Genomic DNA, 25,519 nt, shown 5'->3' with positions numbered 1-25,519 from the left:
AAGTTGTTTTTGTTGTTGTGTGCCTTCAAGTAGTTTCCAACTTACTGCAAGAACCCCATCATGGGGTTTTCCTAGCAAGTTTTGTTCAGACATTGATTTTCCTTTGCAAGGTTGAGAGATTATAACTTGCCCAAGGTTGGGCTTCTATGGTTATTTGGGGATTCAAGTCCTGGTCTTCAGTGTCATAGTCCAGTGCTCAAACCACTACACTACACTGGATTTCTTTTGCAAAATATTGGGCGAAAAACAGCATGGCGTAGTGGTTTGAACGTTGGACTATGACTCTGGAGACCAGGGCTCGAATCCCAGCTCAGCCATGGAAACCCACTTAGGCAAGACCTTAGGCAAGTCACACTCTCTCAGCCTCAGGGGAAGGCAATGGCAAACTTCCTCTGAACAAATCTTGTCAAGAAAAACACCATGATAAGTTCTTCACCTTAGGGTTGCCATAAGTCGGAAATGACTTGAAGGCACACAGCAACAAAACCCAGGATGTGAATTTTCGTATAATCTTGCAGCAACATTGCAAGTCGCTTCCAAATATTTCTCCTTTTTCTTTTCCTTCTTTTTAAAAAAAATCTCATTTATATTATTATTATTATGCTTTATTTATAAAGCACTGTAAATTTACACAGCGCTGTGTACATACAGTCAGTTAAAACAGATCAAATAAACCTGCCTATGGCATACGCTTTCCAAAAGCAGTGCATCTCAAGCAAGCGCAAGGTGACGGCTTTTCATTCCGCCCAACTTGCTCTCTCCTGTCTGCTTTAAAATTCTGGTTTTTAAAGTTCCCATCGACAACATTTTTAATCTCGCTGTCTGACATAGAAACCTCTTTCGGTCTGCAGTGCTGGCATTCACGTGGGAGAGGATTAGCGTACGTCGAACTGCAGAGTCAGTGAAAACGTGACCTTCCTGTATAGTACAGTTGCTCGCATGCCATAATCTGTCGCGAGCGTAAAATGTGCGACAAATAACATTCTACGTCTACAAAGCACCAAGGTGGTTTTGGGGGGGGGGTGCATGTGTGGGTCAGTGGGAAGGAGGAATAAAACCAACAATAACCATGATGCTTAAATTACAAGTAATTGTATATCTGGGTGTCGGGTGTCCAGCCAGTTTGCTTATGTGTGATGTTCGTTGGAAATGGAGAGAGTTGATCCTCTTACAAGATCTTTCATGCACTTATTTTTATTGCATCCAGAAGTTGCCTGCACCCTGCAGCCTACATTGGAGTAGCTTTGTATTTTTTAATTATACTATTGCATAATATAATTAAATTAATGCAGCCTACATTGTAGTTTTGTAATATTTCATACACCCTGCAGCTTACGTTGAAATAGTTTTTTATGTTTTTACTACTTCAGCGTAAACTGCAGGTTTTTCATTATGCTATTGCAAGCATCCTGCTGCTTACGCTGGAGTAGTTTTGCATGTTTTAAATTATACTATTGCATGCTCCCTGCAGCTTACATTGGAGTAGTTTTGCATGCTTTTAATTGTACTGTTCTTTACATATTGTAAGCTGCTTTGAGCTCCAGTTTTGGGAAGAGGGTGGGATATAATAATAGTAATTATAATAATAGTAGTAGTAGTTTGAACTAACTTTCAATGTCTTGCAGATTTTGATCCCTTGGCACATTTTTTACTTATTTGCACATTGCACGGTGGGAGACTAGATTGCAAATGTAGACCATATCCATGGATTCATTATCCACGGATTCAAGTTTCCACAGCTTGAAAGTATTCAAATATTCTCCCCCCCCCCCCCCCAAACAGCAGACCTTGATTTTGCCATTTTATATAAGGGGCACCATTTCAGCATGCCATTGTATTTAATGGGACTTGAACATCTATCGATTTTGTTATCCACCGGGCGTCCTGGAACCAAAGAGTCCACAGTAAATAAATGATTTAATTTGGTTCATTTCCCTTTCTCCCTCCCTTTTCTTTGTCTTTTTGGTGAAGTTTAGGGGCAGGGGGAGAGTCAGCTCAAGGGGCTTTCTTAAAACACTATCCCTAATACCATCAGTGCTTAAATTCTTACCGAAATAATCCAGGAGAATGTGGATGTTGCATGTTTATCTCTTTGGTTGGCGTCGGGTGCCAAGCTTTCATTAGGAACAGTTGCCTGACACAGTTGTGTTTCATAGTTTTTGTTTGTGTGTTTGTTTCCCGTTTGGCATGGGTTGCAACTGTGGCATTTCAGTTAGTGTGATTTAATGCAATTAAAGCCCTGGCAGCATCGCTAGTATTGCGATCCACTTGTTGTTACATAAGTGTAATTTGGGAACATACTTAAAAAGTGACAGAAGATCAGAGCCTGGGCTACAAGCAATTTGTTGGTTTTTTGGATCCAGGTGGATAGCTTTTGTTTTAAGGTTGCCCTGCTGGTCTTTTGCAGGGAACATTTGGGTAGCATTTATATTGGTGTGCGCGCCTTCAAGTTATTTCTGGCTTCCAGCGAACTTAAGGCAAACTTATCATGGGGTTTTCTTGGCAAAATTTGTTCAGAGGAGGTTTGCCATTGCTTTCCTCTGAGACTGAGAATGTGTGACTTGCCCAAAGTTGCACAGTGGATTTTATGGCTGAACTGGGAATCAAACCTTGGTCTCCCGAGTCATAATCCAACTTTCAGACGACAACACCACAGTATTGGGTCTTATAGTATTTGTGCGCAGGTTTTGTTTGATCCTGATAAAGATATTGGCTGATACCAATTCACATGAGAATTCACTTCTTGCTTAAGTAAGCATAGCTGACAAATTTCCACTTCTCTTAAAAGATCATAATATCTAGGCCCAGTGTACTGCAAGCCTAATCTGCCTGTCTGTCTGTCCGTCTGTCCATCCATCTATCCAACCAACCAACCATTTGTCTACCTATCTCTCTGTGTGTGTGTCTGTCTAGCTACCTACCTCTCCGTCCATCCATCCATCCATCCATCCATCCATCCATCCATCTATCTATCTGTCCATTCACCTACCTACCTACCTACCTACCCATCCATTTGTCTATCTCTCTCTGTCTGTCCATCCATCCGTCCGTCCGTCCGTCCATCTATCTTTCATCTGTCTATCTAAATATATGAATTACAAGTGTCTAAGCAAAGTGAGACCCACCCAACAATTATTTTTATTCATGTTACAATCTGGAGTAGATACAAAGAAGTGATTGCAACTGGCATCTTTCCGTCTTGTTCAGTTAAAAATGGGAAGTAACACTGAGCTACTTTTGTGACCTTAATTTTAAAAAAACAGAACATGATACACCACCAGCTTTTGCTGATGGTTGTTAGCAGGGACTGTGAAACCATTTGGGGAAAGAAAGGGGGGGGGGATAACTGTGTGCTTTTGGTTATGCTTTGATAAAAGTTAATTAGCAGCAGCAAGAAAGTAATTCTGATTTTCTTTTCTTTTTTCCTCTTTCCTCTTTAATCAGAGCACAACAATGGAAGAAACGGCTATATGGGAACAACACACAGTGACGCTTCACAGAGTAAGTTTCTACAATTACAGTTCTGTGTCCATAACTCAGGATGCTGTCAGCTCTTGAAAACAATAGCAAAGATCCAGATGTCCGGAAGGAGGAAAGAAAGGAAACTAAAGTATTCCTTGTTTGACATGTGTGTGTTTGTAAATTGCTTATAATAGTTTGTGTATACGTTCTGACAACATTTCTGCAGGGGTGACTGTTAGCTGGTATTTTTAACAACAACAACAACAACAACAACAATTATTATTATTATAACATATACTTGAAATTATATGAAATTATATACTTCATGAAGATTTCACTTTGCATTAAAGAGTTATATTATGATGATAATGGTGGTGTTCATTAAATGTATACTGTGCTTTTCCATGTATAATGTTCCAAGTGACAATAATAATAGTAACAACAGTAATTATTATTATTATTATTATTATTTCTTACTTGGCTCTTTCCATGGATTGAGACAGGGAACAACAACAAATAAACAATGCACAGCAACAATTACAAACACATTGATTAAAAATATGCAACAGTTTAAAAGGACACATAAGATATGCACATTCTAAAACAATCCACATTTAAAATTCATCATTTAAAAACGATAATTAAATTTAGGATCATGTGGATGCAGGGTAGTTTGGGTCCCCTTGGTTTCAGCCATCCAATGTTGTTGTGCAGCGCAACAAAGAATATACTAGCGAAAAAGAAAACCCTTTGTGAACACTTGACAATGATAAAACTCTCAATGCGTATATATCCCTAGCTGTGTTTCCAGGGGGGAAGTGCTGTACTTCACTGATAAGACTGATTTGCTTTGCATGCAAAAGGTTGCAAGTTCAATCCTTGGCATTTGTAGGTAGGGCTGGGAAATGCCTTCTCTCTGAAACCCTGGAGAGTCTCCCTGTACTTTTAACAGACCCTGCTGAACCAGTGACTCTCTTTGTTTTCTATATTGGAAATTGGTAGGATGCTTTATTGGCCGCAACATACAACTTCATGAAGATAGCATTCAGAGACATAGCCATGTTAGTCCAGAAAATCAGGATGCAAAGGGATCTTGCAGCACCTTTGAGACTAACTGCAAAAAACAAGTTGGTAGCATGAACTTCCATGGATTTGAGCCTACTTTCTAGCATGCATGTTGTTTTCTGCTAGTAGTATGGTGTGCATATCTTAGGTTGTTGAGAAATACACGGGTATAAGGTTGACTTAGCACCTGTGCATGCCACTAACAGGATGCCTGCTATAGCATAACTCCTCTTGTCGAGACCTGTCCTATGCAACGCTGGTGTAGGATCTTATCCCTCCCCGAATTGATTATCTGCCAGTGGTGTCTGGTGGCTTCCATGTCAACCAAGTCACTGACCCACTTGAGATTCAAACTTTAAAGTAGTGTTTCCCAAACTTTGGTCCTCCAGGTGTTTTGAACTTCATCTCCCAGAACCCCTAGCCAGTTTGGCCAGCAATCAACAGTTCTGGGGACAGAAGTCCAAAAATATCTGGAGGACCAAAGTTTGGGAAACACTTCTTTAAAGGAACCTGAATTCAAAGACAGCCATATTCTCCATTCCAAACATGCATCTGAGGAAGTAGCCTCAAGCCTATGAAAACTCATGCTACCAACTCCTTTCTTTCAGTTAGTCTGAAAGGTGCTACAAGTTGATCCTTTTGCATAGTAACTTCATGAAGATTTAGCTTGCATCGGAGAGTTGTATTACGATGATGGTGATGTCCATTAAATGTATACCGTGCCTTTTCATGTATAATGTTCCAAATGATGAACAGTAAGACACAACAAAGTTTGATGTTAAGTTTGTGAAGATGGGTATGTGTGACATGGCCAAGTTAGATCGCCAGAAATTGGAGAGATGTGGTCTTGTCCTCTCTCTTGACTAATGCCACTTCTTAAATCGTGGAATGATGCATTCCTGTACTGTATGGATGGGGAAAAGGCTGTTGGACTGCAACTCCCATCATGTCTTACTGTTGGCTAGGGCAGATGGAAGCTGCTGTCCAACAGTGCCTGAAAAGCTGCAGTTTGCCCACCATTTTGCTATAGGTAACAAGAGCTTGTTTCAAGTAGGCAAACCTAGGCTTAGTTTGGAAATCTCAAGGTTAATGTCTTTGACGAAAGGATAATGGAAGTTAGGGCCAGCTGCCTTGTTTTTGTGCATCGGAATCAAAATGGGAGGCTGTGTGAACAAGCAGTGTACCTTATTGAACCTGCCATTGTCCTTTGAATGCCTGACAAACCCAGGTAGATTTGTGATGCCTGTGCCCTGGTGCAATGAGACGTATACTGCAGTCTGGGGAACGAAGCCTGAATGGGAGGCTTTCCAAAGTCGCGCAGAGAGCTCTACTGCACCATATGCTCTGAGTTCCTGCCTGGAAAAGAGCTCTCTGGAGCCTGTAAGCCAGACTTCTTCTTCTTCTTCTTCTTCTTCTTCTTCTTCTTCTTCTTCTTCTTCTTCTTCTGCTCTTTTTCACCCATGGAAAAGTGGACCAGTAAGAGGGATCGCCTCATCGACTCCTCCTCGCAAGTTGGCCAGACCTCCTTAAAGACTGGATTTTGCCGAAGCAAAAGATTACCTCTCCGATTCTGTGTGAACAAGCATCTGTTTTGCTAATTGGATTAGGGAAATGAAGAGAGAGGCTGCAGCAGACATAATTTTAAAAAAGCTTCTACTAGGAATGTGGGGCGGGCAGTGTGTATGTGTCTCTGTGTGTGGAGACTGTAGGGGGGTGGTATTTTTCTTTTCCCTCCCCGGTTGTGAGTTGGATTGGAACAGTGACAAGTTTTCACAAAATCCTCCTTTAAATTGGAAATAACTGAAGACTTGGCAATAGGACACGCTGTGCAGCACACTGAAAGTCAGAGGTCCCCCGCGAGGGTTCATTTAGCTTGGTATTGTAGTTTCTAGCCGTGCAAAGCCAGATGCTTCAAGGGCAAGAGCCCCTCACCCTCCGTTATATCCCCAGCGTTATATTCAGAGCTGTACTTTCCCTACCATTGAACACTGGCTTGCATTCTTAATACAGAAGCAAAGAGTATATTCAGGGCTTTTCCTACTGTCCATCAGAGGCAGCTGCTTCAAGAGAAAGATTCAGGGCAGCAGTACATCACTAGAAGAGAGGTGGGCAAAGTGTAGGCTATAGGCCCCAATTCCATGTGGCTCCCAAGGGGTCCTATTACAGCCTTGACATATCCATCTTTTCTTTTAACTAGATCAGTGGTTCTCAACCTTCCTAATGCCACAACCCTTTAATACAGTTCCTCATGTTGTGGTGACCCCCAACCATAAAAGAGTGGTGTCTCGGTTCCTAAAACCATTGGAAATATGTGTTTGTCAGTGGTCTTAGGCAACCACTGTGAAAGGGTTGTTCAACCATCAAAGGGGTCACGACCCACAGGTTGAAAACCTCTGAACTAGATGATCCTTTTCTTTTAAAAAGTCTACTTGTGACCCTGGGGGTTTAATGGGGCAGTTTTCCCTATTTCCCCATTTCTCCTCCATCTATTTTAGCTGTTGCCTTTGTCCCTAGAACTGGAAACGATTGTCTAGGGGGAGTCCCTAAAATACAGTGAGCCCTTGGTATCTGTTGAGGTTTGGTTCCAGGACCCTCCCATTGATACCAAAATCCATGGACGCTGAAGTCATATTATGTTCAACAGCATAGTGAAATGGTGTCCCTTATATAAAAGAGCAACAAAGGCTCTCGGAGCGGCTTACAGATTGCTAATTTGACAGTTCCCTACCCTCGGGTTTACTATCTAAAAAGACAGGACCCAAAAGGAGAAGGGAATGACAGTGGAGAAGGGGATCAAGTCCGGTTCTTCTCTCCCTCCAAGGCCAGGATGGTGACCTTTGGGATGGATGAAGGGTCATTCATTTTCCTCTGAGCTAGGCATAGTGCAGCTGTGCCTCCCTCTTCTTTTCTCATTCCAAGACCAGGGGAAAGATGGAAGGAGGGCCTTTCATCTGCCCCGGGGGTTAAGCATGATGGAGTCTTCCCTACCTTTTCTTCTCTCCCTCCAAGACCAGGGTGGTGGCAGTTAATATGGCCTTTCATCTGCCTCTGGATGATGGTGTCCCATTTAAAAAGCAAGTTTTCTTCCCGTTACGCCTTGAGGATCCTAATTAAAGTGGCACTTTTGCGGTCGCGGCCAAGTTCACATCATGACGTTCCTCTCCAGGCCGCTGCACGACGGGCCAACCTTTTTGTTCCCAGTATTGTTTTCCTCGAGTGCAGTTTTACAGTTGTGAAACATGAAAGCAAGTACTATGCAACATACAGAGAGGCATTCATGCAAGATGGAATGCTGTGTCTTCATGCTCCTCTGGGCTTAGAGACTTCGTTCTGAATTATCGTGGAATCAAGCACACGAACCGTCTTCCTAAAAGCTTCCAGGAAAGGAACACCTGGAGAAAGGAGCTCCTGGGTTCATTGTGGAGAACGGATGGCTGTTTCTGTTAGGGTTAAAACAAATTCCTAATAGTTGCCCAGCATGGTAGAATTTTAATCGTCCTTCCTCTGATCCTTCAAGGCTGTCAGCTAATTAAAGAAATTATGAGTTTGACTTGATTGATCAGTCAGTGCATCACTTATATGGGGATATGGGTTGTTTTGAACAGGAATAATTTTTGAAGCAAAAAATACGCAGTTTTATTTTTAGATTATTCATCTCATAATCCCACATTTTTCCAGTGCTGGACATATTAAGAGAAATGTGTTTTCCTGCATTGTTAAAGAAGTTGCAGATGCCACAGAAAGAGATTGAAAGTGTTCACATCCTGTTTTTAAATTTCCTGTTTAAACTCTTCCTGTTTTAAGGAAACCAAAGTTTAGCAGCTCTGTGTTTTCAGCTGGGACTTTTCTTGCTCAGGACATGATTGCTGTAGGACTGCATTTGAAAAAGACAAAGTCAATTAGATGTCCATATCAGGGAAGTTTGGTAAAGATTCACCCCAAAAAAACCCTGTTTGCTGTCATGAGACAAGTTCTCCAGGGCCTTATTCCCACTTACAGAAAAATCACTTTCCAATCCAAACTGATGGATCAATTCAACATCAGATCGTGTTTCCTACTCCATTTGCCCCAATCACATTTTCTGGCAAGTTCCCTCCTGTGAGCAAACTACCAGTACTTGGTGTGAAAAACAGATAAATAAATGCAGACATGTGTTGTTTTGCACTTTTCCCATTGGGATTAATGGAAGAATAAAGTTGCTGATGCCCCAATTGGAGTAGAATCCTTCTGCTTTTGTCGATTGTGAGGCTAGATCAGCATTTTAAATTAGGAATAAAAGGGAGTGATGGAAGCAGAGTAGAGAAGTGCCCTTAATTTAGTTGGTAGGGAGCCAAACTATAAGTAAAGATGATGTCTTATGGATTGTAAAGAACAGTTTGCATTCCTCGGTTTTGACATGTGAAAAAGGAATGCATTTGTAGTACTCTGGCTGGCAGCTGCTTTCCAAATTCTCATGCAGAATTGTGTCTTTCCCCCATAATTGTATGTCTGTCTTTTGGCTTGGACTGGAGATGGTAGGGATTGGACCTGGGACATTCTGCAGGCAAAGCAGGTTCGCTATCATTTGAAATATGGGTCTTTTTTAGTTGTGTACTCTCGTCTGAGTGGTATGTGCTGCTTGAAACACAGACCCTCTTCTTTCCCCATGTTTATCTAGCTCCAGAGCACTATGATATTTGCTGTGCTGAAAAAGCCTGAGAACCTCTGAGGTAGTTGCTCAGTATGTAGTTTCTTCCTTTGCAAAAAAATGCTGATGCATGTATGTTTTAAAAATTGCATATGTTGCTGCCCGTTTATTTTTATTTTTTGAGCTCCTTGCAACTAATGTGATTTGAATTTCTTTCTTGGTCTGTCCTAGGCTCCTGGATTTGGGTTTGGCATTGCAATATCTGGCGGAAGAGATAACCCTCATTTTCAGAGCGGCGAAACATCCATAGTCATATCAGATGTGCTCAAAGGAGGTCCAGCAGAAGGGCTGCTGCAGTAAGTGTCAAGTTAAACTTCGGTTTAGCAGGAGAGGGAGCTCTGCACAGATAACTCAGCTACTTCTACAATTTCCTTTCCACTTTTCCTTTTGAGGTTTCTCTGGGCCAGGCGTAGGCAAATTATCTGGGTCCAGGGACCAGTTTTCTTCCCTTGGTCTCACCACAGGTCATGCCACAACCTATCCCCTGCCCCCAACACAACCAGAAGTAACAAAGAATCCTAGAATCATAGAGTTGGAAGAGACCTCAAGGACCATCCACTCCAACCTATTCTGCCATGCAGGAATACACAATCCAAGTACTCCCAAGAGATGACCACCCATCCTCTGCTTATAACCCTCCAAAGAAGGAGACTCCACCACCCTCCAAGGCAGCAGCATCTGCCACTGTCAAACAGCAATAGCAATAGCAAGTACATTGCTATACCGCTTATCAATGAACTAGCACTCCCATAGCGGTTTACAATCTGTAAGCCAGTTGCCCCCAACAAGCTGGATACTCATTTGACCGACCTACGAAAGGATGGAAGGCTGAGTGGACCTCGGAGCCCTCCTCTAGGACCGAACCTACAACGTTGTGGCTGTGGCACCACTGTGCCACCTAGGCTCCTTACCATCAAGAAGTTCTTCCTAATGTTTAGGTGGAATCTCTTTTCCCATAGTTTGGATCCATTGCTTTACGCACATCCAGTTTTGTCAAAATGCTTTTCTAGAGCCAGACTAACTGTTGGGACTGTGAGTATGCAAAGGGATCTTTGTAGCACCTTTGACAATAACTGTGAATGAAGTTACAGCATCAGTTTTCATAGACTTGGTTACTTTCTCAGATGTGTGGAGTAGACGTAGTCCGTGAAACCTTATATTACAACCTGTTTTGGTCTGTTAGTCTCAAAGGTGCTACAAGAACCCTTTGCATACTGATAATCCAGACTAACACAGATATGTTTCTGAATTCTACCCTATTGGGATTGTGGTGTGTCTTCTTTTAAAGGAGATCACTATTTCTGGAGATGCCCAAGAACGTCAGTTCTCTCTTTTTCTTTTTAATGATGATTTTGACAGGAAGGCAGTCCAAGTTCTAACAATTTTTTAAGTCTAGTCCAGTGGTTCCCAAACATGGCCCTCCATATGGTTTGGACTTCAACTCCCAGAAGCCTCAGCCAGCTTGGCCAACAGTCAGGCATTCTGGGAGCTGAAGCTCAAAACATCTGGAGGACCAAAGTTTGGGAACCACTGAGTCCATGTGGCTATGTGTTTCCCTTGCTATGGGCATTATTTTTTTCTCTTCACTTAACCATCATTGAGAGAATAGGATTCAAGGTCCTTCTCCTGTTTCCATTGTAGCTTATGCACATTCCTCCCTTCCCATCTCCTGCAACCCTTAATCGTGGTTTGCCAATGCTGGCAGTTGTGTAATAGTGATGCTTCCAAGCCCTGTTGGTTTTTCCCCCAAGTGATTTTGCATTGAGGTCTGGTGCAAAACCCTGATCGCCACTGAATAACTGTGGTTCATGATGGAAGCGCATACAAAGAGGCAGAGCCTTTTAATGCAATATGATGGAAGTCAGGGGTCATGGGAAGCAAGCACACAATCTTGCACCCTCCTGAATTCCAGCCTATGTACATGTTTGCACAAAACCCAGCTTTGGGGGCTGATCTTGGTTTTTAACAATATGTAATAAAGGCACAGAGGTACACAGTGAATGTGCCAAAGTATTCAGATAACCTTGGGAAAGGTCCCTAGCCTGTGTGGGATCTGCAGTAACTTAGCAATGCTAAACTACCCGAGTATAGATTTTTTTTTAAAAAAAGCCTTTTCTTTCCTCTGTGACATCGACAAGATCCTTGTTCACATGTTGCATTCCTTCTTCGCCCCTCACCTCTAGGGAAAATGACCGCGTTGCAATGGTTAACGGCGTTTCGATGGATAACGTGGAGCATGCTTTTGCTGTGCAGCAGCTGAGAAAGAGTGGGAAAAATGCCAAAATCGTAAGTGAATGTTTTTCTCTACCCCTACATCTGTGTGCAAAGGGTCAACTCCTTCCAGAAAACTATTTATATGCTGGATTTGCTCAAAGAAAATGAAAACAAGCCTCTAGGGTGGATTCGATGACATTTATCGTATGACAGCTTGGAATTATTTACATAACCTCTTGCTAAAAGATGGCCGCTGCGTGTATGCAGGACTTGTTCCTAGCTTCTTTGGGGAAGGAAACTGAGATTCTGAAACACAGCTTGATTTTAGTTAGTAGCATATATCAGAAGTGCACTCTATCTATCATCTCCAGAGAAATATTGAATATGAGCCCTCTGAGCATTAAAAAATGTTCAATACAGTCTATCCTATTCACTCTAGTAAACTCCTCTGAACACTATGGGGACTTCTAAGTACAACTCTTATTGAAGGTTGATTCAGTGACAACAGAAAGAATTTCATCCATCTATGGTAAACATCATGGTAGCCTGATAAGACATTCCAGTTCACAGCAGAAGTAGACTTTTTTTTCCTTGGTGAGCCTTGGGAATATCTGGCCTCTTTAGTTGTTTCATTGAGCCAAAGTTGGGCTCTGCACTTAACTTCTGGAGTAGGACAAGGCACAGGAGCTTGCAACAGAATTTTATTTTGTGTTCCAGTGAATGCCACATTTCAGACCAGCCAAACTATTCAAAACCCTCATATGCCCCCAAGTTAACTTCTTGCAAGGAGAAAGGCCTCTTCTTGGACCTAAAATGAAGAATAGCGCTGCAAAAAGTGGGGAAATGAGGAATATTTAGGTACCCCACCCAACCCCCAAAATCAAAAAAGATTTTGGGGAAAGGTGTGGCAGGTATATGGTCCTCCAAAGTTCCCTGGGAAAACATTGTGGTTTACCCCCAACAATGTAATCCAGACAAGACAGACGTAATCCTGGTCAAGCTCTAGCCTTTGGTGTTCTACATCCTTCATCATATAAATTCTTAGGGTTGCCCCTAACTGCCAGTCCAATATCTTGCTGGGTTTCCTATTTCTATTCCAATATCTTGCTGGGTTTCTGGGTTTTTTCCCCACCCCAGAGATGACTGAAGAGTCACCAGCCAGCACAACCTCTTCAGCTTTAAAGCCTAGCATTACCAGAAATCCCACCTTTCCCTCCTTTGTTTCTCATCATGTCAAGGCAGGGTTAAACCAAGTGTGTCAAGCACTCGGAGTATTGAATGGTGTTCCTTTTCCCCTCATGCATCAACAAACAGTGTTTTCTCCATATTCGACATATGCTATTTGCCATTGGACAGTGTGCTTACATCGATTCCTGCTATCCTTCCATGCAGTTTTATAAATAACTTCCTTTCCAAATCTGCAAAACTTGTCATTAGCAATGCCTAGTCTATCTTGTAAACAGTAGCAGTTTATTGCATGCAGTTTTTTTAAAAAAATATGCTCACCGGTTGTTTTGTTTCCAGGATGTATTCTTTTTTCTTTAAAATGTTTCCTTCTCCTTGATAGTGCTTGGTTCCATTTCCTAGGAAACTGAATTCTCTTTGGAACTGGCAGATTTTACTCCCCCAGCCCAAAAAATCCTTATGCTTGATCCAAGAGATTGCCCAGAGCGTGCCTGCATCGGCAGAATATACAGTGATATACAGTTGGCCCTCCTTATCCACAGATTCAAGCATCCACAGCCTGAAAATATTCAAAAAAAGTTTAAATTCCAAATAGCAAATCTTGATTTTCCACTTTACATGAAGGACACTATTTTGCTCTGCCATTATATTTAATGGGACTTGAGTACCCACGGATTTTGTTATCCACGGTGTATCCGGGAACCAAACCCCAGCAGATAACAAGGTCCCACTGTATGTCTATTTCAAGAGAGGTTTTCCTCCAAATATTAATGGATGAAATAAGGTCTACATAATACCTTACCTGCTGGGTTGCCTAGCAAGTTCCCAGTAGTGTGGAAACTTGGCAATTGATATTGCCATGGAGTGTCTTAAAATGGTTCATGAGAGAAGCTTTAGTTTGTTAAAATGAAAAGGCTTCTCAAAATGTTGAAGTATGTTTTGCCATAATAGGTGGGGAGACATATAACTTAAGCCCATTTCAGGTACCATAATAATATTGATCTTCCAAATAATAGTTTGGAGGATCAGGAACATGCTGTGCACAAACATGTTGCCTCCTCGGATAACCCACAATTATTCTTTGCCTTTGAACCATCTGGTTCAAAGCTAGCAAATCATGGTAGGTGCTTTCAGCATTTTTGGATTGTGATTGGGAACTTAGTTTTGAAATGTGTTTGCAAACCAGTTAGTTCACAAACCAAATTTTGGATTGAAAATACAGCTGCTGAATCAAGCCGGTAAATGTGAGCTGGTTAGTAGTTCCTGTGCTGCTTGGTCTGGTTTTCTCCTTTCTCATTCCAACAAGATGTAATCCCAAAAGATTCCCCAGGCTTCAAACTCAAAACTGTTTAATTGCCAGAGAAAGGTGTTAAGAGGCAAACAGCAGATGTACATTTGTAGACAAGAAAGGCATTATTATCTGAGGGTTTTGGACAATATCTTCTATATTAATTATTTTTCCTTTTCCAAAGCAGGTTTTCATGGTTGAATGGAGTGGGTGGCCTTGCTTCCAGAGTCCTAGCCAGCACTCAAAGCACTACACCAGGGATTTCCAAACTTTGGTCCTCCAAGTGTTTTGGATTTCAGCTCCCAGAAGTCCCAACCAGCCTGGTCAGTAGTCTGGGAATTCTGGGAGCTGAAGTCCAAAACATCTGGAAGACCAAAGTCTGGGAATTTCTGCACTACACCACATTGGCTCACTCTCCTTTCTGACACTCTAGTTTTTCATGTATTGATTTTTTTCTCCAAAAAATAAATAAGGAACATTCATTCATTTCAGTCCCATCTTCTTTCAAAGCAACACAGACAAAACATTAGGTATATATCACCTCTGTTTTTGTTTGAAAAGAAATAATGCTATGCACCTCAGTATCGCTGAACACAAAAAGAGCTTTTGTGTATCTCTTTGGTGACTCTGAAAGAAAGTTGAGTTGCACAGTTTTGCGACAGATTTGTAGCTCAGCGATGTTTTTGTTGTTGTTTTGATGGCCTGCCAACGGTACCCCAAGAGCCTGTATTTCACGCCTATTGACAGAGCGTCCTGGGAGAGGAGAAGTCACTTTCCACACCAGTGGTCTTGTCAAGCACTGAAATATTGAAGTAGCAGCAATGTCCATAGATATGAGGCTCTTTTATACACGTTGCACTTGCACATTTTTTTGTCTCCAAGCGGAGGGAGACTTCTCCATTAATGACTATGCATCTAAATTCTAGGTCTTGAGTAGTTACTTTGTACTTTTGAAACAAGTTTGTCAGCCGCCGCTTCTTCAGATATAAGGTAGTTGTGCATATGAGAGATTTTGTTTGTTTGTTTGGAGGAACTATCACCCAAATAAAGAAAACTTACATTGCAATCCTCTGCATAGTTATCTGAGGAAAGAAGCACTGTTGAGGTGTGCATGGGATTTCAGCCTTAATGCTTGCATACAAATAAGGGGATAACTATTATTTTAAGAAGCATTTTTAAAAAATGATAATGTAAGATTCTGCAAACTATTCAGTCTCCCCCACCTTTTCTCTTGTAGAAGGTGGAATGTTTTTCTTCCACAAGCATTCAACAGGTCATCTTCAGGAATCTAGGCTGCTGTCACACTGCAGAAATAATGCAGTTTGGCACTGCTTTAACTGCCATGACCCAATGCTATGGAATTCTGGGATTTTTAGACCTGTGAGCTGTTTAGCCTTCTCTGTTAAAGCACTCTAGTGCCCCAATGAACTGCAAATTCCAGGATTCCATACTACTGAGCCACAGCAGCTAAAGCACCATCAAAATTGCATTTTTTCTGCAGTGCAGATGCAGCAATAGTAACGCCTGGCTTTAGTAGAGAGATGTCGTTGTATACCCCACATAATATTATAGATGAAAGGATTCCTAAATTAGGTTGTCGAGCTGCACAGCTCTCTTCTGCTAAGTTTTCAGAGCCCATGCAAGATGCTACCTACAATAACATCTTTTTCCCTGCTAGAACACCTGGATAATGTCACCTTCCTCTATTCAAGCCTCTCCTCAAGCTTCCCCATGAACATCCTAGTTCTTTGGACTTGTTGCAACTAGGCATAAGCATCTGGAAATGTCTCACACCTTCCTTGTTTCCTCCATCCTTCCGTCTGTTGTTCTGTTGCATCGGATTTTCAGCTGTAAGCCTCTTGGGGCAAAGGCCTGTCTGCATGTACTCAGTAAGGAGCCAGGTGCGCTCATTGCAAACAAATAACAAACATTTTCCTTGGTTGTTAGGGTTGTGGTTTGGTGCCGGGTTTCTACTGCAGCCAACTTTATGCACACATCAGTACCCTCCTGAGATATTATCTGTATTCATTAGTAGCTGTCTTTCTGGAATTAACTGGCTCCTCCTTGACCACAAATGCCACAGAATTGATTTATAGACTGTGTTCATTGTGATCAGGCCTACTTAAAGCTCTTACCTTTCTTAGAGCACTGGTCGCTGGTCAAAGAACTGGAAAAGATGGCTTATGCATACAGTCCCACTGCTTGTTGCGACTATGCTCTGGATGGACTGGGTGGGTGGCAGAGCACTTCAGCATTTTACACCTTCATCTATGGGTTTCATACATCCATTGACATTTTGCACATTGAACACCCAACGTGTCTTACATCATGTTCCTTTGGGAGTTTAGCTACTCTTGTCCTCCTTGATGAATGTTGACTTCTCCTCTTTGGTAGGATGGTAGCATCCAAAACAATAGTGTGTTTTGTTTTCTTTTCTTTTTTGTTTGTTTGATCCTTCATAGATGAGCTTTCGTGTTTGCAGATTTCTTGTCAGAGGATCACATTTTCATTTACAGTCGGCCCTCCACATTTTGTGGCTTTGACTTTTGGGGATTTGATTATTTGCGGGTTTGATTCATATGCTCTCTCTTTAACAATCTCTAGGTCCTCCAACACAACTCTGTTGGAAGTTGACCATAGAGTTGTGCTGGAGGACCTAAAAGTTCCTAGAGAAAGCACTTCTCTAGGCATTTGTAGGTCCTCTAACATCATTCTGTGGTCAATTTCTGGCAGATGTGGATCATAGAGTTGCACTGGAGGACCTGTGTGAATTCCACAACACATTTATTTATTTTATTTAAATCCTGCTTTTCTCCGATATTGGGACTCAAAGAGGATAGGCATATCAGTATGTCCCGAATGTTATGCGTTAAAGATCTACAGTGGACAATAGTTTCATTTTATCAGAAACTAAAAGATTAATATTACCGCATTCCAGACCATCCGACGGATGAAAAAAGTTCAGATCCCAGTAACCCGGACCGATCCAGACCCTGTGTCAGAAAACGATGAGGACAGCTATGAAGAAGATATGCATGATCCAAGAGGTTCCCGTGGTGCTGCGAGTGCGAACAGAAGGCACGAGAAAAGCTGGGTGAGGGACCGAAGTGCCAGCAGAGAGAGGAGTTTGTCGCCGAGATCGGATAGGAGATCAGTTGGATCCAGTCAACCTGCAAAGCCCACTAAGGTCACGTTGGTGAAATCCAGGAAGAATGAAGGTATGCTGCCGTTTCAGAAAGCTAGTTTGTGTTGGAGGTTCTCATTGATGGGATTCTTCTCCTCTATCATATACACTTCCTTCTGGCTGTGTCCGCACTGTAGAAATAGTCCAGGTTGACGCTGCTTTAACTGCTGTGGCTCAGTGCTGTGGAATTCTGGGAACTGTAGTTTTGTGAGATATTTAGTCTTCTCTGTCAGAGAGCTTTGGGGCCACAGCAAACTACAAATCCCAGAATTTTATAGCATTGATCCATGGCAGTTAAAATAATGTCAACCTGGAGTAATTCTGCAGTGCAGACACTGCCTCTGTTAAGCAAATAAGAAGCTAGATAGTGATGTTTAAATCAATACATTCATTAAATTTTTGGTTACTCTTTTTCCTGTCCAGCAGGGCTCTCAAAGCGACATACAATAAAACAGTACCTTTAAAGTAGATTGTATGCTACTTTAAATGGCTGTTTCAAACCAGTTTCAACAACCAAAGCCCATGCAGAATAATTAACATTTGTTTGCAGACCAGATCAAGCCACCTGAGTTCTTTGCTTTGAATAGAATTAAAACATATTTTTTCTAGTTACACAGACCCTTTATGCAGAAAGAGCTACATGTAAACTCGACGTTTGTTTAAGCTGACTCGGTAAATAGTACCAACCCAAATTTTGAAACCGCTTGGTGGTGACAGCGACTGCTTCCCATAGTAAAATTTATTGCAATCCACAGAACAGGAATGCAGTTGGTCAGAATGTATTTACAAACACAGCAACTCTTGGATGAGTTCTAGGCAGGAGTTTTGAGGAAAGAAAGAAGAACCAGGAGGAAATGTCTTCGTCCTCTAATTCACACTTTTTGCTTCCACCACCATAATGTTTGAATGCAAGTTTGGAGGTTTTTGCTTACCTGAACGAAGTGCGGTGGCAATTTAACTCGCGAGATTGCTGGCAAACAGTTTGGTTATTCTGATTGCTGTTCCTCTGAGAATGAATTTGCAAAGCAATCTCGCCGTATAACCATTCCTCAATTATACAGATGACTGCAGACTGTCAGTTAATGACCTGGGAGTCAATCTCGCGGCAGTGTTTTTGCATAGCCGTTTCAGAGCGTACTAAACTAATTATGCAAATTGAAGATCCAGAACGGAGTATTTCATTGTTAGGTAACACAGTATGATCCTCCTGCCTTCTGTCCGGATGTTACCGGATGAGTAAAATCTTCACCGCAGCTCGGTCTTGGCACCTTTGCGCTATTCCTGAAACTTTCTTGTCATTTCAAAAATGTAAATCTAAAGTGAGTCATTTGTATGCATGTAATAGCATTCTGTGCAGAGCACAGAAAGCAAAGGATAAAAACCCTTGCCAAAAGGATGTGTGCGTAAAAAGCCTTCAAGTCACCGGTTGACTTATGGCGGCTCCATGAATTTCGTAGCGTTTTCTTAGACAAAGAATAATCTGAGATGGTTTGCCATGTCCTTCCTCTGAATTATAGCCAGTAGTGCTTGGTATTTGTTTTGTGGTGTAGTGGTTTGAGTGTTAAGTTACGACGCTGGAGACCAGGGTTCAAATCCTCGCTTAGCCATGGCTGGCCTTGGACAAGTCACAGTCTCTCAGTCTCAGGGGAAGGCAATGGCAAACCCCCTCTGAACAGACTTCGCCACAAAAACCCCATGACAGGCTCGCCTTAGGGTCAACATATAAGTCAGAAACTACTTTAAGGGACACAACAACAAATTTGTTGGTGATCTCCCATCCATTGACCCTGCTTAACCTCCGAGATCAGATGGGATCTGGTGCCTTCATGGTGTTTAGGCTGTCCAGAAAACCCATGCTTCTAAACAAGAGTACAGGTTGAGTCTCCCTTACCCAAAATGCTTGGGACTAGAAAGTGTTTTGGACTCTAGATTTTGGAATATTTGCATGTACATATTGAGATATCTTGGCGGTGAGACCCAAGTCTGAGCAGGATATTCATTTTTGTTTCATATACACCGTATACACGTAGTTTGAAGGTAATTTTATATTTAATATTTTTAATAATTTTGTGCATGAAGCAAAGTTTGTGTAAACTATCAGAAAGCAAAGGTGTCACTCTCTCACCTACCCACATGGACCATTTCGGAATATTATGGAGACTCAACCTGTAATACGTTTAATTTAGTCGTAGATTTTAAAATGGAAGCTAGAGTGTCTAAAATTGTAAAAAGAATCAAGCAGGCTACACAATATGAAACAATACAAAAAGCTAAAGCAATATAGAATTATAAAACCACACACACACACACACACATATTGCACAAACAATTTTATACCCCAAAGAAAGCCTAAATTGCATACCTACATACATAAGAATGGTTGATCAGCAAGGTTGCTCAGTGTGTTGAGGCACTCTCTCATATAGGATGAGAAAAATGCAGTATTAATCCTGGGAATGAATGAGTGTGTGTGTGTGTGTGTGTGTGTGTGTGTGTGTATAGAATACTCTTCTTCCTGCTCTTGCTACATCTTCATCAAGATGCTAGTCTTGTCCTCTTTTGCTCTAACTTCATCTTAAATTTATAAATCCCTCTGCAGTAATGGAAAGCAGGTTCATGGGTGGTTCCATATCATGAAATATTTTGCCCCTGTGGTTCTGGGGGTCAAACTGAATCACTTTTAAATCTTTTTAGACATGCATTTTTTATGGAGAGTGCGATTCCAATACTGCTGAAAGCAGACCGTGGCTACTTGCGCTCCTTTGATTACTATGTCTATACAACAGAATAGAGCTATACAGTGTACGTAAGGACAGTGACCTAGAAGGCTGCAGCTTTTAAACAGGGCACAGTGCATTTTGCACAAAAACACTTGTTTCTGTGCAAAAAAATCTTCATTTTTGTGTAAGTTGTTCCTTTCAAATAGAATGCCTAAAATGCAAACCTAGACAAAAATAAAATCATTGGTAAATGTGCAAAAGCTTTCATAGCTCCCCAGCAGGAAAACAGTCTTTGAAATTACAGTATTCATTCTTTCACCTAGCAGTAGAATATAGCAGTCCCTTGGTAGCTGCTTGGGTTTGGTTCCAGGACTCCCCATGGATGCCAAAATCTGTGGATGCTGAAGTTTCATTAAATACAATGGCAAGTAAAATGGTGTCCCTTATATAAAATGGCAAAATCAAGGCTTGCTTTTTAGGATTTATGTATGTATGTATGAATGAATTTATTACGGCACATGGCCAGCACCAAAATATGGCAAAAATACAAAACATGTAACATCAGGTGTACTGCCATAGCACAAATATATCTACATTCTACTCCAAATGAAGTTCTATATCTTCTATATATCCAAGTAGGAGGGGAGAATGCCCACAGTCCCATCCCCCATAGCATTACAAAATTCACACAGTATTATAAGACATTGGCATAGTCAAGTATTATAAAACATTGGCACAGTCAACAGTTGGATACCACATCCTCATTCCTCAAAACCTTTTCAAGATTTAGGAAAAGAAAAAAAATTAAAACATTGGCATAGTTATACAGTTATCAACAAACTTTATCAATGCCATATCTGTGACTCTCTCTCTCTCTCTCTTTCTACACACACACACACACACACACACACACACGGTGGATGGTTGAATCCATGGATAAAAAATCCATGGCTAAGGAGGACCGACTCAAAACACCATGCAATGGTCTTTAAAAACTCCTAAAAGCAGTCTAAAAACAATCCTCGAATCCAGTTTGAAAGAGCATCCCCAAAGTTTTGCATTTTGTTAACCATTTCTCTGTTAATTTTGTTTGTTTGTTTGTTTGTTTGTTTGTTTGGAACAGAGTACGGATTGCGTCTTGCCAGCCACATATTCGTGAAAGAAATATCCCAAGATAGTCTGGCAGCGAGAGACGGCAATATTCAGGAAGGTGACGTTGTACTAAAGGTACAGTAAATGGCTCCCTCCCCCTTTCCCCCCTCTTATTTTTTTTGGGGGGGGGGGTGTAGTGGAGGAGAGAAGCCTCCTGAACTTTAAATAACTTGTTTCCCAGAAATGTGATCAGTTTGATGCACATTCTCCCTTCTCTGGAATAGAAGATTTTTTTTAAATGATAAATGCAAGCTCCTATATATATATATATATATATATATATATATATAGAGAGAGAGAGAGAGAGAGAGAGAGAGAGAGAGAGAGTGAAGCACCAGAATTTGCAAAGTCACACTGGTAAGGCTGCAGCTCTTCCTTGGGCATGGTTTTGTTTCTGCAACATGCGCTCAAGACCATTGACAGAACGGAGAAGGGATGCCTGGAACTCGGGGCAGGCTCATATGAGAAGAAAAGTCGGGGAGTTAAATCATCTCGGCTGGCAGATATTAGTCCCTTGCTGGCAGTTCGGAGCAGAACTCTTAATCCCATCGATATAATTAAGCCTCTGAGGTGGTTTCTCCCACGCTTTCATAGATGATGCACGCAAATTGCGGCAATCCTTTTTATGGGTATTTAAAGGTATCCAAAGAGAGCGATGGTGCAAAAAGGATGGACAGGAGCCATTCCATCATTGCTTCCCTACACCAGCTGTGTAATTTTCACCACTTAGTAGCTTTTGGGTTGGGTGCTCTAACTGGTACTCGGAAAATGCAAAAGACCCCCAGTTTCCTTCCCCCAAAAGCCCCAGTCCTTTTCTTGGATTTGTACAACCAAGATGGGACAGTTCAAGTAGCACCAAAGCCTAACAAGGAAGTCTGGTACTAATTACTACTTGGGTAACTTAAGGTAAATGCAAATATTTGCATGATCGCAAATATTTAATGTGGTTTCTTTCGGATTATTATTGCTGCACAGTTATTTTCTAGATGTTGTTGTTGTGTGCCTTCAAGTCATTTCCTAAGGCGACCCTATCATGGGGCTTTCTTGGCAAGATTTATTCAGAGGAGGTTTGCCATTACCGTCCCCTGAGGCTGAGAGTATGTGAATTGCCCAAGGCTACCCAATGGGTTTTATGGCCAAGCGGGGAATCAAACCCTGGTCTCCAGAGTCATAGTCCAACAGTACGCCACGCCGGCTCTCAGTTTTTAAATGATAGACAGAATAATAGATTATATTGTTTAAATAGCATTATTGTTCAACTGTGTAAAACTGTAAAAAAGGAGTATTGCTATTTTTGACATATAATGAGTTAGTAGTAAATATATGCAGTCTATAAGAGCAGCAAATATTTGCATTATTCACTTTAAGTTACCTGAGTAATAATTAGTACCAGACTTTCCTTGTTAGGCTTTTGCACCAATTGGTTTAGAAACCATCCTTTCTATAAAGAGACATTTCCCCAGATTTTCTCTTGGTTTGCCAATGCAAGGAGCCCTTTGCTACTGCCAAGGCTCCATTTTGTGCGTTCACTGGATCCTGATCCTGATTTTAAAGAACTCCTGTGTTGCTGTCTTACCATTGAAAAAGCGGAGATTGGCACATAGACATTGCAATGCAGTAGAGAGAGAGGATGAGCTCTGGAGTTGGCCAAGTCGCCTCTGCACTTGTGGTTGCGAGGCCTGCCCTAAATAGCCCCAATGTCCATGATTTAGGACAATAATAAATCATAAGCTTAAATTCCTGCATGCAAAGACAGCTTTGTTTTTTTAATTTGTTAATACATTTGTCAAGTCAACTTGATCCCAGTGAGTGGGTTGGATGTTGGCTCCGGAAAAGTAGAATAAGCAAAACAGGTAGTTCATCTAATGGAGGCCATTGATTCTGGAAAATAAATTCCTAGATTTCTCTTTCTTATTTTTTTTTTTAAATTTTGCTGACGGTTTTGCAGTATCTGCTTCAATTGGAGGATTGGTCATCTTGCGTTGTCCTTTTCTCATTTTTAAACAGGAGCAACCTGTGAAGGGTAGGAGAAGGCTGCAGTTTTGTTAGCTGTGCAAAGTTAGAAGGCTCTCCTCCCAGCCGCTTTAGAGATGCCATTCATTTCCCATTCAGTGCCTATCAGTAGTCCTTTTGCTCTGTTGCAGATAAACGGAACAGTCACGGAAAATATGTCATTGACAGATGCCAAGACCCTAATAGAAAGGTCAAAGGGCAAGTTGAAGATGGTGGTTCAAAGGGATGAAAGAGCAACTCTGCTGAACGTCCCAGATCTTTCCGATAGCATTCACTCGGCCAATGCTTCGGAAAGAGATGGTGAGTATAGGTTTCTTTTCCCACGAAGATGTGAAATTTGGGAAGGGTTGGGTTGTGGGCTGTAACGGAAAGTGAGGAGGGATTGGTGGGTTTCTATTTTTTAATTGATTGAAACGTTTGGTTGTTTTAATATTGTCAGTGGTATCCCCCAGTAAGCTGTGTGTTGGAATACTGCGAGTAATTCACGATGAACTTATTTGGGGAGGGGGAATGCAGACGGCCCCCAATTGCACTTCATATAGTAACGTCTACAGAAGCTTATTTCCATTTTGGGGCAGGCTCATGCCATCCTTTTAATTATAATTTGAATTCTAAGTCATCTCATTGAACAAAAAAAATCCAACTTTTATTTAACAGACATTTCAGAAATTCAGTCGCTGGCATCCGATCATTCCAACCGATCCCATGACAGGCCCCGCCGCAGTCGTTCACGATCTCCTGACCAGAGGTCAGAGCCTTCAGACCATTCCAGACATTCTCCACAGCAGCCCAGCAATGGCAGGTGATGGTAGCCTTGTACTATTGTTTTGTTTGAAATGGATTTGTTTTTTAAAAAAAACACTGGTAGAGTTGGCCACTTGGGCTTGAATGCAGTAGCAAAAGGTGTTGCTGACCGTAGCTCAGTAGTTGCATAATGCAGTTATTGGACGCATCGAGGTGCATGGCAAGCGCAGACAACTATCAGTCTAAGAAATGTTGAATGGCTGCCTTGAGTTTTGTGTATATATATGGTATCACTCAGTGGCTGTATCCACACTCACATAAATAATCAATTTTGGCACCATTTTAACTGCCAGGGCTCAATGCAATGGAATTCTAACATTTGGAGTTTTTTTGAAACATTTAGCCTTCTCTATCAGAGAGCTCTGGTGCTACAACAAAATACAGTTTACAGGTGAAGCCGAAGGCTTTCATGGCCGGCATCCATAGTTTTTTGTGGGTTTTTCAGGCTATGTGGCCATGTTCTAGAAGAGTTTCTTCCTGACATTTTGCCAGCATCTGTGGCTGGCATCGAAGATGCTGTCGAAACGTCAGGCAGAAACTCTTCTAGAACATGGCCACATAGCCTGAAAAACCCACAAAAAACTACAGTTCACAGGATTCTGTAGCATTGATCCATAACAGTTACAGTAGTGTCGAACTGGATTATTTCTGCAGTGCAGATGCAGTCAGTGAGATGTAAACTGTGCATTTCTGTAAGTAGCTCTCTATATTGGGAACAAGGTTCAAACTTGTGTGTTCACTGACATAGGGCTACATTTACACACAGATGTACATAGGGCTACATTTACACACAGATGTCCGTATCCATGGATTCCTTATCTACAGATTCAAGCATCCATGGCTTGAAAAGGTTTTTAAAAATACATAAATTCCTAAAAGCAGACCCTATTTTTGCTATTTTATACAAGGAACACCATTTTACTACAACGTTGTATTTAATGGGACTTGAGCATCCATGGATTTTGGGGGATCCTGGAACCAAACCCAAGCCCACTGTATTTGCAAGGGGTGCACATTTTAGCTTTTTTTTTTAATGCAGGAGCTTTTCAGAAATTGTACACAAGAATGAATCATTTCAGCACAACTCTATGGTCAGCGTCTGGCAGAGTTGCGCTGGAGGACCTAGAGATGCCTAGAGACAACATATTAGTCAAAACAGCAAATAGTCAAATGCTCAGAAGTCAAAGCCACAGTTGTGGTGGGCCAACTGTGCATACTTTTCTTTCTAGGACAAACGGTGGCTGGTTTTTAAAAACTTAACACCAGGAGCCAGCATGGTGTAGTGATTTCAGTCTCTAGGAGACCAGGCTTTGAATTGCTGCTCAGCCATAGCGATCCAGTGGGTGATCCTGGGCATGTCATAGTCTCTTAGCCCCAGAAGAAGACAGTGGCAAACCTCTGAATAAATCTGGCCAAGAATCATCATAAGGAGGGCAAATCACACTCTCTCAGCTTCAGGGAAAGGCAATGGCAAAGCTCCTCTGAACAAATCTTGCCAAGAAAACCCCATTATAGGTTCACCTTAGGGTCTCCATAATTTGGAAATGACTTGAAGGCACACAACAACAAGGAGTCAGCTTTAGGACCCACACCAAAAACAACTGCATACCCCTTGGGGACAGATAAAATTGATGGCTGGGCTGGGTTCAAACAATGGGCTGCCCATTGAATTAAAGTATTTAGCCTTTGTGTTTAGGATGCCATTAGTGAATGACTATAAATTGAGCCTTTCTGGAAATAGTACC

General features: G+C 41.6%; 1 protein-coding gene across 16 annotated transcripts in view; it reads left to right on the top strand.

Moving 5' to 3' along the window:
• The window catches only part of LOC149307144 (tight junction protein 1-like), a 248,817-nt gene that overhangs the window by 182,913 nt on the left and 40,385 nt on the right, over positions 1-25,519 (top strand). For all 16 annotated transcript variants that reach the window (XM_089538383.1, XM_089538386.1, XM_089538399.1 and 13 more), the window contains 7 exons: positions 3,445-3,501; positions 9,386-9,510; positions 11,398-11,500; positions 16,840-17,119; positions 20,929-21,032; positions 23,102-23,270; positions 23,628-23,772. In XM_089538383.1, the coding sequence (XP_089394509.1) occupies positions 3,445-3,501; positions 9,386-9,510; positions 11,398-11,500; positions 16,840-17,119; positions 20,929-21,032; positions 23,102-23,270; positions 23,628-23,772 (983 nt within the window). The remainder of the gene's footprint in view (positions 1-3,444; positions 3,502-9,385; positions 9,511-11,397; positions 11,501-16,839; positions 17,120-20,928; positions 21,033-23,101; positions 23,271-23,627; positions 23,773-25,519) is intronic.

Source organism: Sceloporus occidentalis, unplaced genomic scaffold, assembly GCF_023333645.1.
Source record: "Sceloporus occidentalis isolate IW3139 unplaced genomic scaffold, rSceOcc1.0.p SCAF_9, whole genome shotgun sequence".
Classification (NCBI taxonomy): Eukaryota; Metazoa; Chordata; class Lepidosauria; order Squamata; family Phrynosomatidae; genus Sceloporus; species Sceloporus occidentalis.
This window is presented reverse-complemented; position numbering and strand designations above follow the sequence as displayed.